Source organism: Amblyraja radiata, unplaced genomic scaffold (genome assembly GCF_010909765.2).
Source record: "Amblyraja radiata isolate CabotCenter1 unplaced genomic scaffold, sAmbRad1.1.pri S118, whole genome shotgun sequence".
Classification (NCBI taxonomy): Eukaryota; Metazoa; Chordata; class Chondrichthyes; order Rajiformes; family Rajidae; genus Amblyraja; species Amblyraja radiata.
Genome location: NW_022630104.1, coordinates 899190 through 915394, shown reverse-complemented (window position 1 = coordinate 915394; position 16205 = coordinate 899190). Strand labels below are relative to the sequence as shown.

Here is a 16205-nt window from a genome sequence, read left to right as displayed (position 1 = left end):
ACACATGACAAAGTATACATTGAAGCCAGGGAGCATGAGGCCACAGAGAGTGGAGCGATGGTGATGGGTGGGACAGACTTGGTTGAAGGAGAGTAATTACAAAACGTTTCCATTATCCATGAGTAAACAGGGTGGTTCGTGCATGTGGAAGATAATCCTAGGAAGATTAGCTGGCATCAACTACAGTGTTGCCTCAGGTGCACATGCACCTCTTCATCAGTGCATTCGTTTACTGTTTTTCTGCTGTAATTTGTTCTCTGTCTGAACACCGGCTATGGAGATGATCACATTCCCCCAGTGCCCACCCTTCCCAGGTCACATGCTGTCCCATCCCCCTGGGTCGCACCGTCACATCCTCCCCGGGTCAGATGCTATCCAACCCTCCCCTTTTCACAGGCTGCCTCAGCCTCCACGATTCTTCAGACAGTAGAGAGCATGCTGATCGGCTGCATCGTGGCTTGGTTCATCAACTTGAACGCCCAGGAGCGGAAAAGGTTGCAAAAAGTTGCAAACACATCTCAGTCCATCATCGGCTCTGACCTCCCTACCATCGAAGGGATTTATCACAGTCGCTGCCTCAAAAAAGTCTGCCAACATCATCAAGGACCCACACCATCCTGGCCACACACTCATCTCTCCACTGCCATCAGGTAGAAGGTACAAGAGCCTGAAATCTGGTACATCCAGGTTCAGGAATAGCTACTTCCCCACAGCCATCAGGCTATCAAACACAACTCAAACTCTGAACTATAACAGCCTATTGCACTTTATCTATTTATTTATTTGTGTGTGTATATATATATATATATATATATATATATAATGGGATATATTCTATGCTATATGGACACACTGATCTGATATGTATTTATGCCTACAATATTCTGTTGTGCTGCAGCAAGCAAGAATTTCATTGTCCTATCTGGGACACATGACAAAGTCTCTTGACTTGACTTGACTTGATTGTAGGGGGCCATCAGGGCTTTCGCTTAACTTTTTTCCCCCTGTTGCCAGCCAGTAGGTTGCCAAATGACAGTTTAGGTGGTCATTTAAGACGGCTTGCATGACACGTGCGATAATGTGCTCGGACGAAGTGCGTAGTTACCAGCCAGAATTATGGTCAATGAAGCATTCACATATTATTTCTGCTTCAAATAAAGTCACAAACTTAATAATTTTCACCAATCAAGACATGATATATACCACAATGACATGCAGAAATATTACAATACAGTATCTCTTCTCCTTTTATACGTTGCAAATAATGCAATTTCTATTATTTCTTTCCACTTCCAAACAAAATTCTGGTTGGATTATTCAACGTATGACCAACCTCAGTGAGACCAAGTGCAGGCTTGGCGAGGGCTCCGCACAACACCTACACTCAGTTCGCAATAACCAACCTGATCTCCCGGTGGCTTAGCACATCAACTCCTCCTCCCATTCTGAATCCGACCTTTCTGTCCTGGGCCTCCTCCATGGCCAGAGTGAGGCCCACCGCAAATTGGAGGAGCAGCACCTCATATTTTGCTTGGGTACTTTACACCCCAGCGGTATGAACATTGACTTCTCCATTTTCAGGTAGTCCTTTCTTTCTCCCTTCTTCCCCTCCCATACCCAGCTCTCCCACACCTACTGTCTCCGCCTCTTCCTTTCTTTTTCCCGACCCCCCCGACATCAGTCTGCAGAAGGGTCTCAACCCGAAACGTCGCTTATTCCTTCGCTCCATAGATGCTGCCTCACCCGCTGATTTTCTCCAGCTTTGTCTGTCAACGGGATCCCACCACTGGCCACATCTTCCCATCTCCGCCCCTGTCGGCTTTCCGCAGAGACCGCTCCTTCTGTAACTCCCTGGTCAATTTGTCCCTTCCCACCCAAACCACATCCTCTCCTGGCACTTTCCCTTGCAACCGCAAGAAATGCTACACTTGTCGCTTTACCTCCCCCCTTGACTCCATTCAAAGACCCAAGCAGTCGTTCTAGGTGCGGCAGAGGTTCACGTGCACCTTCTCCAACCTCATCTAATGCATCCGCTGCTCTAGGCGTCAGCTGCTCTACATCGGTGAGACCAAGCATAGGCTTGGCGATCGCTTCGCCCAACACCTCCGCTCGAATTGCAATAACCAACCTGATCTCCCGGTGCCTCAGCACTTCAACTCCCCCTCCCATTCCGAATCAGACTTTTCTGTCCTGGGCCTCCTCCATGGCCAGAGTGAGGCCCACCATAAATTGGAGGAGCAGCACCTCATATTTTGCTTGGGCAGTTTACACCCCAGCGGTATGAAAAGTGACCTCCAATTTCAGGTAGTCCCTGCTTTCTCCTCTGCTTCCGCCTCTTCCTTTCTTCTTCCCACCCCCCTGCACCCTCACATCAGTCTGAAGAAGGGTCTCGCCCCAAAACCTCGCTTATTTCCTTCGCTCCATAGATGCTGCCTTACCCGCTGAGTTTTTCCAGCATTTTTGTCTCACCATTCACACAAGTTCTGTTATCCCACATTCCTCACCCATTCCCTACACATTAGGGGAAATTTTACAGAGACAAGTTAACCTACAAAGCCAATGCATCTTTGGGATGTGGGACGAAACCCACACGCTTCCAGGGAGAATGTGAAAATTCAACACAGACTGTGCCCGAGGACAGGATTGAACACAGATCCCTGGCGTAAGGCAGCAAGTCCACTAGCTGTGCCACTATATTTTATTTTCCAACACACAAAAAATTATATGTTGATAACTTTGGTTACTTAAAAAAAAAGAAACTATCCATCTTCAGTCTTAAATCTCTAAGTGACGCTATGTCCCCCTTTACACCTACTGTAGGTTTTAATTCAGTTCAAGACAATGGGGCAGTACATTGGCCATAAAGTTGCTGCCTAAAATTGCCAGAGACCCAGAATTGATCCTGAATATGGGTGCTGTCTGTATGGAGTTTGCTCCTTTTCCCTTTGATCGTATGGATTTTCTCCGAGTGCTCTTGTTTCCTTCCACATTCCAAAGGTGTGCAGGAACCTTTCTCAGACCCAACCCAAAACGTAATATTTTCCTTTTGTCCAGAGATTCGGTCTGACCTGTTGAGTTACTCCAGCTTTTTGTGTCTATCTTCAGTTTGAACCAGCATCTGCAGTTCCTTCCTACACAGATGATACTATATGATAGAACGTTATTAATCCCAGGAGGGAAATTTTGTGTGTGTGTGTGTGTGTATAATTATATATTCATATATAAATATACACTGTTTTGTTTTCTTGTTTATAACATTGTTTATAGAGCACTATGTTTATATATTCTGTTGTGCTGCTGCAAGTAAGGATTTCATTGTTCTAACTGGGACGCGAGAGAATAAAACACTCTTGACTCTTGACTTGCGTCGCTGATGTGTGGGAAAGAACTAGTGTACGGGTGATCAGTGGTCGGCGTGGACTCGGTGGGCAGAAGGGCCTGTTTCCACACTGTATCTTTAAATTAAACTAAAGACACTAAAACCAGAGGAAACCTAAAGAAGGGTCTCTACCCGAAACGTCACCCAATTTCTTCTATCCAGAGATGCTGGCTGCTTCATGGAGTTCCCCCGCACAATTAAAGCATGGAATAGTCTTCACCTAACCATAGTTACCCAACCAGACGCAACTAAATTTAAGGTGGCTCTTTTGTTCCCCAAGGACCCTTTTTTGTTTAAGTCCAAGTCAAGAGTCAAGAGTTTTATTGTCATGTGTCCTAGATAGGGCAATTAAATTCTTGCTTGCTGCAGCACAACAGAATATGTAAACATAATACAGAACAGGAGATAAAAGTTCAGTGTGTCTATATACTATAGACCATATATATACACAGTTAATAAACAGATAAAATGCAATAGGCTGTTATTTTTCAGAGTTTGGTGGTGGTGTTTCAATTCTGTTTAAATTCCATTTCGAATATTTTTGGAGGACCAGGAATCCAAGATCAAGAGTTACTCCAGCTCAAGCGAGTGAGTCTGCATTGGTTTTCAGCGGTCGCGGCGAGTGGACAGCAATGGCAGCCGCGGCCGATGATGTGCTGGCCAAAGATCCACGCTATAGGATCTTTGGTGCTGGCCGTGGTTGTGTGCATGTGTAAGGCGGCCGGCCGTACTGACGGACGAGGAGCGGGCGGAGACCCGAGATATGGACACGGATAGCGGGCGTAGACGGAGAGTGACAGAGAGAGAAGGGGGCCGCTCAGAATTAAACGAGAGGCGTCCCGGGTGCTTGCCAAGCCGGGCAAAATGGCTTTTAGGTTGCCACGCGGGTCTGTGGGTTTCCATTGGCAATCGGGCAACCGCTAATTTTGAGTCCTGGATGGAAATGGTCACACTCGCAGTGTTCACCCTTCCCAGCTCACACGCTGTCCCGTCGCCCTGGGGCCCACTGACACATCCACCCCGGGTCAGACGCTGTGCAACCCTCCCCTGCTCACACGCTGCCTCAGCCTCCCCAATCCGTCAGACTGATTGTAGTGCGCAGCCGTAAACTGGCAGAGAGGAGCGGCATCACAAAGCCTGGCAAATGAGATGGATATTATTGAGGTTTTTTTTGATAGGTAGGTGGTTGAACAAAGGCTAGAGATGAAAAATCAAGGTGTTAGGCAGAAGGATTGAGTGTTGGAGATTGTGAAAATAAAGAAATGAATTAGGAGGTAGGAAATGTGGAGGGGAGAAATCGGTGTGAGACAGCGGAGAGGAGGGGGGAGGGGGGGAAATAATGCGGGTGTGCGTTATTGTTACGTAAAATTGGAGAATTCACCAATAGTTCTCCAATAGAACCATTGGAATATAGGCAAGCCAAGCAAAATTTGAGGTGCTGTTCCTTCAGTGAGCATGTGTCCAAGGACAGAGAGGTTGCTATGGGAATGGGAAGAGAGTTATAATGGTTGTCCATTGGCGAGACAAAGCATAGACTCGGCGACTGTTTTGCCGAACACTTACGCTTTTTCCGGTTGCTAACCATTTTTTCTCCCTTCCCTCCTCCCTTTCCACATATATTAATTCATCACGTTTCACAATTTGCAACTCTTCGCACCTGTCTTTTCATCTCTGGCTTTTCTCCAATTATCAGCCTATCAACAACTCCGCTCGCCTGTATCCAACTTACTTACCAGGCTTTGATCTGTCCCTCCTCTTGTCCACATTTCTTCCCACTCACCGCCACCACAAGCAGCCTAAATAAAGGTCCAGACTTGAAACATCGCCTATCTCTGTCCTCCAGAGATGGTGGTTGACCCACTGAGTTCCTCCAGCACATTGTCTTATTCCGATATTCTGTTTGAGCATTCTAATTAGGGGGCAGGAACAGTCAGGATGAGGGTTGCTGTTCTGGTTCTGGTTGATTGTTGCGCAAACAGCTCATCAGTAGTTATCTGCCGCAGGTTGGAGTGAGCAGAGTAGTGATTACATTTTGAAGTGGGCCTTTTTCACCAAATTGAGGAGATCTAGTTGCTCAATCCCCTTTTTAAATGAATTCACATCGGGAGCAGCAGGCTATTTTAGACTGGGTATTGAGTAATGAGGAAGGGTTAGTTAGCAGTCTTGTTGTGCGTGCCCCCTTGGGCAAGAGTGACCATAATATGGTTGAGTTCTTCATTAGGATGGAGAGTGACATTGTTAATTCAGAAACAATGGTTCTGAACTTAAAGAAAGGTAACTTTGAGGGTATGAGACGTGAAATGGCCAAGATTGACTGGCAATTAATTCTAAAAGGGTTGACGGTGGATATGCAATGGAAGACATTTAAAGACTGCATGGATGAACTACAAAAATTGTTCATCCCAGTTTGGCAAAAGAATAAATCAGGGAAGGTAGTGCATCCGTGGATAACAAGGGAAATCAGGGATAGTATCAAAGCGAAGGATGATGCGTACAAATTAGCCAGAAAAAGCAGCATACCGGAGGACTGGGAGAAATTCAGAGACCAGCAGAGGAGGACAAAGGGCTTAATTAGGAAAGGAAAAATAGATTATGAAAGAAAACTGGCAGGGAACATAAAAACTGACTGCAAAAGTTTTTATAGATATGTGAAAAGAAAGAGATTAGTTAAAACAAATGTAGGTCCCTTGCAGTCAGAAACGGGTGAGTTGATCATGGGGAACAAGGATATGGCGGACCAATTGAATAACTACTTTGGTTCCGTCTTCACTAAGGAAGACATAAATAATCTGCCGGATGGAGGAATTGAGTGAAATCCAGGTTAGCCGGGAAGTGGTGTTGGGTAAATTAAATGGATTAAAGGCCGATAAATCCCCAGGGCCAGATAGGCTGCATCCCAGAGTACTTAAGGAAGTAGCTCCAGAAATAGTGGATGCATTAGTAATAATCTTTCAAAACTCTTTAGATTCTGGAGTAGTTCCTGAGGATTGGCGGGTAGCAAACGTAACCCCACTTTTTAAGAAGGGAGGGAGAGAGAAAACGGGGAATTACAGACCAGTTAGTCTAACATCGGTAGTGGGGAAACTGCTAGAGTCAGTTATTAAAGATGGGATAGCAGCACATTTGGAAAGTGGTGAAATCATTGGACAAAGTCAGCATGGATTTACAAAAGGTAAATCATGTCTGACGAATCTTATAGAATTTTTCGAGTATGTAACTAGTAGCGTGGATAGGGGAGAATCAGTGGATGTGGTGTATCTGGACTTCCAGAAGGCTTTCGACAAGGTCCCACATAAGAGATTAGTTTACAAACTTAAAGCACACGGCATTGGGGGTTCAGTATTGATGTGGATAGAGAACTGGCTGGCAAACAGGAAGCAAAGAGTAGGAGTAAACGGGTCCTTTTCACAATGGCAGGTAGTGACTAGTGGGGTACCGCAAGGCTCAGTGCTGGGACCCCAGCTATTTACAATATATATTAATGATCTGGATGAGGGAATTGAAGGCAATATCTCCAAGTTTGCGGATGACACGAAGCTGGGGGGCAGTGTTAGCTGTGAGGAGGATGCTAGGAGACTGCAAGGTGACTTGGATAGGCTGGGTGAGTGGGCAAATGTTTGGCAGATGCAGTATAATGTGGACAAATGTGAGGTTATCCATTTTGGTGGCAAAAACAGGAAAGCAGACTATTATCTAAATGGTTGCCGACTAGGAAAAGGGGAGATGCAGCGAGACCTGGGTGTCATGGTACACCAGTCATTGAAAGTGGGCATGCAGGTGCAGCAGGCAGTGAAGAAAGCGAATGGTATGTTAGCTTTCATAGCAAAAGGATTTGAGTATAGGAGCAGGGAGGTTCTACTGCAGTTGTACAGGGTCTTGGTGAGACCACACCTGGAGTATTGCGTACAGTTTTGGTCTCCAAATCTGAGGAAGGACATTATTGCCATAGAGGGAGTGCAGAGAAGGTTCACCAGACTGATTCCTGGGATGTCAGGACTGTCTTATGAAGAAAGACTGGATAGACTTGGTTTATACTCTCTAGAATTTAGGAGATTGAGAGGGGATCTTATAGAAACTTACAAAATTCTTAAGGGGTTGGACAGGCTAGATGCAGGAAGATTGCTCCCGATGTTGGGGAAGTCCAGGACAAGGGGTCACAGCTTAAGGATAAGGGGGAAATCCTTTAAAACCGAGATGAGAAGAACTTTTTTCACACAGAGAGTGGTGAATCTCTGGAACTCCCTGCCACAGAGGGTAGTCGAGGCCAGTTCATTGGCTATATTTAAGAGGGAGTTAGATGTGGCCCTTGTGGCTAAGGGGATCAGAGGGTATGGAGAGAAGGCAGGTACGGGATACTGAGTTGGATGATCAGCCATGATCATATTGAATGGCGGTGCAGGCTCGAAGGGCCGAATGGCCTACTCCTGCACCTAATTTCTATGTTTCTATGTTTCTATGTGTTGGGTGGTAATCTATTTCATTCCCTTATCGGGTAAAGGGAATAGTAGTCGCAAAGATTATTGATATTTAGCGAGTTGATGATGTAGGGACCGTTATTTGGTCTTGTTTAATGGCAGTTGGTGCTCTGGGATGACGGGAGATTTAATGGTTTGGTTTTGTGAATATCCTTGATTGCCTCAGTCTGGTGATGGGGAATGGCAACCGTGCCCGGCAGGTGATGTGGGAATCCTTTGTGAAAATGCAGAATGAATTACCAAAGCTGGACAAAATACTGAAAGAAATCTAGGAGCTCGGTACGGTAAATCAACACTGAACTGAATATCACATTGAAACACATGGAGTTAACATTGTTATTCAAGTCTGGTTTAATGAATGCTCGTTGATTTGAACAGGTCCTGATCCTCAAGAATACATGAACATCACCAGAGGTTTAACTGAATTACCCTCTCATATGAAAGGTAAGAGTTGAAATGTACAGTTCACAACAATGACTTGTTAGAATTGATGTAATACCGAAACTGTTCATAGCTTTGCAGAATGGGAAATCAGAAGATTAAAGGCTAAGCAATTAGAAACATAGAAACATAGAAAATAGGTGCAGGAGGAGGCCACTCGGCCCTTCGATCTAGCACCGCCATTCATTGTGATCATGGTTGATCATCCCCTATCAATAACCCGTGCCTGCCTTCTCCACATACCCCTTGACTCCACTAGCCCCTAGAGTTCTATCGAACTCTCTCTTAAATCCATCTAATGACTTGGCCTCCACTGCTCTCTGTGGCAGGGAATTCCACAAATTCACAACTCTCTGGGTGAAAACGTTTTTTCTCACCTCAGTCCTAAAATACCTCCCCTTCATTCTAAGAATCGCTCAACATTTTTCCTGCATCTAGCTTGTCCAGTCCTTTTTAATTTTATATGTTTCTATAAGATCGCCCCCTCATCCTTCTAAACTCCAGTGAATAGAAGCCTAGACTGTTCAATCTTTCCTCATATGACAGTCCCGCCATCTCAGGGATCAGTCTCGTGAACCTACACTGTACTTCACATCCTCGAAAAATTCCAGAAGTTTAGTCAAGCATGATTTCCCTTTCATAAATCCATGTTGAGTTGGACTAATCATTTTACTGCTATCCAAATGCCCCATTATTACCTCTTTAATAATTGACTCCAGCATCTTTCCCACCACCGAAGTCAGGCTAACTGGTCTGTAATTCCTCGTTTTCTCTCTCGCTCCTTTCTTGAAAAGTGGGATAACATTAGCTATCCTCCAATCCACAGGAACTGATCCTGAATCTATTGAACATTGGAAAATGATCACCAATGCGTCCACTAGTTCTAGAGCCACCTCCCAGAGGACCCTGGGATGCAGACCTTCAGGCCCAGGGGATTTATCATCCTTCAGTCCCATTAGCCTACCCAATATTATTTCTCGCCTAATGAATATTTCTTTCAGTTCCTCTACCCCCTTAGATCCTCTGTCCTCCAGTACATCTGGGAGATTGTTTGTGTCTTCCTTAGTGAAGACAGATCCGAAGTACCTATTCAACTTTTCTGCCATTTCCTTGTTGCCCATAATAATTTCACCCGTGTCTGCCTTCAAGGGACCCACATAGAAACATAGAAACATAGAAAGTAGGTGCGAGAGTAGACCACCAGGTCCGTCGAGCCCGCACCGCCATTCGCTCATGGCTGAACACTAAACAGACACACTTACCCACAAACAGTAGACACAAGACACAGAACACAAGACACTACCCTCCCCTTTATACCGCTATCACCCCTCTCCACCCCAAGAACCGCGTGATCTCCTGGGGGAGGCAAAAAAACGGATAAAAACCCAGGTCCAATTCGGGAAAAAAAATCCGGGAAATTCCTCTCCGACCCCAATCCAGGCGATCGACACTTGTCCAGGAGATCACTCAGGTCTTACTATACTAACCATACCTAGGTCCATATCCCTGCCCTCTCCCCGTAGCCCCTTATCCCCTTGGCAGCTAAAAAACCATCTATTTTAGACTTAAATATATTTAACGTTTCTGCTTCCACTGCTCCCTGGGGCAGTGAATTCCATAAATTAACCACCCTCTGGGTGAAGAAGTTCTTCCTCATCTCAGTTTTAAAAGAGCCCCCCCTTATTCTGCAACTATGTCCCCTAGTTCTAGTTTCCCCGATCATTGGGAACATCCTCGGTGCATCCACCCGATCAAGGCCCCTCACGATCTTATATGTTTCAATGAGATCGCCTCTCATTCTTCTAAACTCCAAAGAGTAGAGTTCCAGCCTACTTAACCTTTCCTCATATGTCAATCCCCTCATTGCAGGAATTAATCTTGTAAACCTTCGCTGCACTGCCTCCAGGGCTAGTACATCCTTTCTTAAGTATGGACCCCAGAACTGTACACAGTATTCCAAATGTGGTCTCACTAATACTGTGTACAGCTGCAGCAAGACCTCCGTGTTTTTATACTCAATCCCCCTAGCAATAAAGGCCAAAACTCCATTGGCCTTCCTGATTGCTTGCTGCACCTGCATACTAACTTTTAGTGATTCATGTACTAATACCCCTAGATCCCTTTGCGTTGCATTACAACGCAGCTCCTCCTCATTTAGAAAATAACTTGCCCTATCATTTTTTTTCCCAAAGTGAATGACTTCACATTTATTAGTATTAAATTTCATCTGCCAAGTTGTTGCCCACTCACCTAGCTTATCTATATCCTTTTGCAGACTCTTCCTATCCTCCTCATCCCCTACTTTTCCTCCCATTTTTGTATCGTCCGCAAATTTTGATATATTACACTTGGTTCCCTCCTCCAAATCATTTATATAAATTGTGAACAACTGGGGTCCCAGCACCGACCCTTGCGGAACCCCGCTAGTTACCGGTTGCCATCCCGAGTATGAACCATTTATCCCCACTCTCTGCTTCCTATTTGTTAGCCAATCCTCTACCCATGCTAATATATTACCCCCAATCCCATAATTTTTTATTTTTAGCAATAGTCTCTTATGTGGCACCTTGTCAAAAGCCTTTTGGAAGTCCAAGTATACCACATCCACAGGTTCCCCTTTATCCACCCGGGTTGTTACTTCCTCAAAGAATTCGAGCAGATTCGTTAAACAGGACTTCCCCTTCACAAAACCATGCTGGTTCTGTCCGATGAAGTCATGTTTATCCAAGTGCCCCGTTAGTGTTTCTTTAATAATTGTCTCTAACATTTTACCCACCACCGATGTTAGACTAACCGGTCTATAGTTACCCGCCTTCTGTTTACTTCCTTTTTTAAATATAGGTGTTACATTGGCCATTTTCCAATCCACTGGGACCGTTCCTGCCTCCAGGGAGTTTTGGAAAATTATCACCAATGCATCCACAATCCCCACCGCTATCTCCCTCAAGACCCTTGGATGTAATCCATCAGGCCCAGGGGATTTATCCTCCTTCAGTCTCATTAATTTCCCTAATACCACCTCCTTGGTGATCTTAATAGTATTTAGCTCCTCCATTCCTACCGCCCCCTGTTTATCCAGCGTTGGAATATTTGTTGTGTCTTCTATGGTGAAGACTGATACAAAATACTCGTTTAATGCCTTTGCCATTTCCATGTTCCCCACCAACAACTCTCCAGTCTCACCCTCCAATGGACCAACGTTTACCTTAGCCACCCTTTGTCTTTTTATATAGCTATAAAAACTCTTACTATTAGTTTTTATGTTGTTCGCTAAATTCCTTTCATAGTCTATTTTCCCCGTCTTAATTAATCTCTTAGTTATTTTTTGCTGACCTTTAAATGCTTCCCAATCCTCTACCCTCCCACTATCTCTGGCTACCTTATATGCCCTTGCCTTCAGCCGAATACTATCCTTTATAGTTTTACTGAGCCATGGCTGACTGTTCTTACCCTTACCCCTTTTTTTCTTCATAGGAATAAATTTTTCTTGAAGGTTATACAGTAGATCCTTAAACGTACACCACTGCTCATGTACCGTCTTATTCTTGAGTCTGCTATCCCAGTCAACTTTGATCAGCTCAGTCCTCATACCTTCATAATCCCCCTTATTTAGACTAAGCACCCTAGCCTGAGTTTCAACCTGCTCCCCTTCTATTTGAATATGGAATTCGACCATATTGTGGTCACTTGTTCCCAACGAGTCCCTAACTATGACATTTTTAATTAATCCTGCTTCATTACACAGGACCAGATCCAAGATTGCCTCCCCCCTTGTCGGTTCTGTGACATACTGTTCTAGGAACCCGTCTCTAATACATTCTATAAACTCTTCCTCTAGTCTACCCTGCCCAGTTTGGTTTGCCCAATTAATATGAAAATTGAAGTCCCCCATGATTACAGCAGTTCCCTTTTTACATGCGTCAACTATTTGCAGATTTATGTTCTGACTAACAGCGTCACAGCTATTTGGAGGTCTATAAATTACACCCACTAGTGTTTTTTCCCCCTTGTTATTCTCTATCTGTACCCAAGCTGTTTCACTATCCTGATCCTTCAACGCAATATCCTTCCTCTCTATTGCCGTTATTCCCTCCTTTATTAAAAGGGCCACCCCTCCTCCCTTTCTTTCCTGTCTATCTTTTCTAATTGTCGAGTACCCCTCTATATTTAACTCCCAGTCCTGATCCCCTTGCAGCCATGTCTCCGTAATGGCCACGATATCATAACTATATATACTTAATTGCACCGTTAATTCATTTATCTTATTTCGAATACTCCGTGCATTTAGATAAAGCACTTTCAGATGATTTTTACTACCCTTCCTTTCCGTTTTTGCCCCTTTTACATCTAGAGCTTTATCTTCACACATTCTGGATCCTCCTGTCACATTTTGATTTTCCGCTTCCCCACTGATACCCTGCTCTATTTCCTCTACCCCTGCCGTTATTACCCCCCTTGATACCTCCCCCCCGCTACTTAGTTTAAAGACCTCTCTACTGCCCTAGTTATATGATTTGCCAGGACCCCAGTCCCAGCACCGTTCAGGTGAAGTCCGTCCTTACAGAACAGATCCCCCCTGTCCCAGTACTGGTGCCAGTGGCCCAAGAAACCAAACCCATTTTTCCCATACCAGTCTTTGAGCCACGCATTCAGCTTTTTAATTTTACGTACCCTCGCCGATTTGGCCCGTGGCTCAGGTAGCAATCTGGAGATCAGTACCCTCGAGGTTCTGCTTTTTAATTTATTCCCTAACTGCTCAAACTCCTTCAGCAGATCCTCCTTCCTCGTCCTTCCTATGTCATTGGTCCCCACATGGACCACGACCACTGGATCCTCCCCCTCCCTCTGCAAATTTCTCTCCAGCATCGCAGAGATATCCTTAACCCTAGCACCGGGTAGGCAACACAGCCTTCGGGACAAGTTCTGCTGGCCGCAGAGAACCTTATCTACCCCCCGAATAATACTATCCCCTATCACAACGGCATTTCTTCTAACTCCCCCCTCTTGAATGGCCCCCTGATCCACGGTGCTGCAGCCAGGTTGCTCATCCCTCCCACAGCCCCTGATCCCGTCCTCACATTGAGTAAGAGCCTCGGTCATGCTCGTCAGGGACAAGGGCTGTGGCTCCTGCCGCATCTCCTCCTGGTTCCCCCTACCTGCCTCGCTTATGGCCACACCTTCCTTTCCTTGCTCACTAACTACTGAATTAGTTAAACTGGTCGGTGTGACCATCCCCTGGCACAAAACATCCAGGTAATACTCCCCCTCCCTGATGTACCGCAGCGTATGAAGTTGGGTCTCCAGCTCATCAATGCGGAGCTCGAGTTCCGCTAGCCTCAAACACTTACTGCAGCTGTAGGGATCATCTACATCAATGGTGTCGACAAATTCCCACATCTCACAGTATTGGCACATCTCCTGGCCGCCCATCTTATATAAGTAATTAACTGGTCCTATTTAAGAATCCCCTACCCGGATTACTGTATTGATACACCCCTTATTTATATAATCCTACCTCCTATAAATGGGAAAGTACTCACCCCAGCCGTAAATTACCTACTGGTTTGGCTGTCTAGTGGTAATTCCGTCCGCTCTTCCTGTCTGGTCCACTGCTCCCTTGCAGTGCGTGGCAAACCTCTTGGTCTCTGTTAGCCTCTCGAGCCGCGGCTCCGTCCGTCCTCCCTCGGCGACAGCCCGGGCCGCACCTGTGTCACTGCGGTCGTGACGTCCCTTCCGTTCCTGCAGAGCCTTCCTGTCCTGGGCGGAGTCTGCTGGAGCTGTCTGACCCACATTTGACTTTGCTACTCTTTTTCCCTTAACATATCGAAAGAAGGTTTTACTGTCCTTCTTTATATTCCTGGCCAGCTTCCCTTTGTACGTCATCTTTTCAGCCCGTATTGCCTGTTTTGTTTCCTTCTGTTGTCCTATGAAATTTCCAAATCCTCTGGTTTCTGGCTACTCTTTGCTGTGTTGTACATCTTTTCTTTTAGTTTTATTCTATCCCTAACTTCTCTTGTCAGCCACGGTTGCCTCCTACTCCCCTTAGAATCTTTCTTCTTTTTTGGAATTAAATGATCCTGCGTCTTCCGGATTATGGCATTAAATTCCTGCCATTGCTGTTCCACCGTCATTCCTGCTAGGATCCATTTCCAGTCTACCTTGGCCAGCTTCCCTCTCATGCCTTCATAGTCTCCTTTGTTCAACTGCATCACTGCCACTTCCGATTAACGTTCTCCTTCTCAAATTGCAGATAAAAACTAATCATATTATGATCACTACCTCCAAGCGGTTCCTTTTCCTCGAGTTCTCTTATCATATCTGGCTCATTGGATAACACTAATCCTGAATTGCCTTTTCTCTGGCCGGCTCCATTACAAGCTGCTCTAAGAATCCATCTCGGAGGCATTCTACAAACTCTCTTTCTTGGGGTCTTGAACCAACCTGATTATCCCAGTCTACCTGCATATTGAAATCCCCCATCACCACAGTGGCATTACCTTTGTTACATGCCAGTTTTAACTCCTGCTGCAACTTACACCCTACATCCGGGCTACTATTTGGGGGTCTGTACATAACACCAATTAATGTCTTCTTGCCTTTACAATTCCTCAACTCAATCCACAGTGACTCTACCTCGTCAGTCCCTATGTCTTCCCTCGCAAGGGACTGAATTCCATCCCTCACCAGCAGAGCTACCCCCCCTCCTCTGCCCACCTGCCTGTCCTTTGTATAACCCTGAATATTAAGTTTCCTGGCCCGATCCTTCCACAGCCACATCTCAGTAATCCCCACAATGCCATATCTACCGACCTCTAACTGAGCCTCAAGCTCATCTACTTTACTTCTTATACTTCGCGCTTTCATATACAATACTTTTAATTCATTACGCATCTCAATTTTTAGAGTGACGGGGATTCACTATGGATTGCTTTTTTGTCTGTAGATTCAGGTTTAGCTTACTTTAGTGTATTGTCACAGGTAATGTGGTACGGTGAAAAGCTTTTGTTGCATGTTTTCCAGTCAGCAGAAAGACAATACATGACTATAATCGAGCCATTTACAGTATAAACTATGGGGGAATAATGTTTAGTGCAAGGTAAAACGAGGAAAGTCTGATCAGGATAGTCCGAATGTAACAAAAGAGGTAGATAACCAAAGAGTCAGTGAATTGATTTAATTGAAGGGTATTGAACTAATTCTTGTAGTTTTTAATGTTGAGTTTTGAGTTGAGTCATCTAACATTATGTCCATTATCTGCCTGTTCCCGTGCAAGATGTTCAACAGAAACACAAGGAGACTCTGCGAGAACAGACTGAAACACTGAGCGTAAACACCATCCTGATGAAAGAGAAGGTTAAGGATGTCCAGCTACTTGATCAATACGCTGAGCTCACAATCATCTCCACTGTTCGAGATCGGACACTGGTGGAACATGAGCTGCTGGCAAGAGGCCGGGACCATGAAGAGTGGAGAGAGGAATGTCTCCGGGGAAAACTGGAAAAAGTCAGGACAGATCAATTGTTCCACAGCAGCTTTTCCCGGAATAAATCCGGATCTGGGAGTACAGCATCAGTGGCCGGATTCCCGGGGATTGGAAAAACAACAATGGTGCAAAAAATTGTTCATGACTGGGCCACGGGGAAAATATACCCACACTTCCAGTTTGTCTTCAGTTTCAAATTCCGGGATTTGAACAAGATTAAAGACAGAATAACCCTGAGGGAACTGATTCTGCATCAGTATCCTTACTTTGGGAATATACTAGGAGAGGTCTGGAAGAACCCAGAGGGATTGTTGTTTATATTCGACGGTCTGGATGAATTCAAGGGTAGAATCGATTTTGCTGACATTCGGAGAGACACAGAACCTCAGCACCAGTGCCCAGATCCTGAATCCCGGTGTGAAGTGTC

The 16205-nt window shown here is 45.2% G+C and overlaps 1 protein-coding gene across 1 annotated transcript in view; it reads left to right on the top strand.

Annotated features, from left to right (window-relative positions):
- LOC116969185 (NACHT, LRR and PYD domains-containing protein 3-like) overlaps positions 1–16205 on the top strand; it is a 29893-nt gene that overhangs the window by 12680 nt on the left and 1008 nt on the right. The window contains exons 2-3 of the mRNA XM_033016101.1: positions 8233–8298; positions 15569–16137. Of these exons, the coding sequence (XP_032871992.1) occupies positions 8253–8298; positions 15569–16137 (615 nt within the window). The 5' untranslated portion in view covers positions 8233–8252. The remainder of the gene's footprint in view (positions 1–8232; positions 8299–15568; positions 16138–16205) is intronic.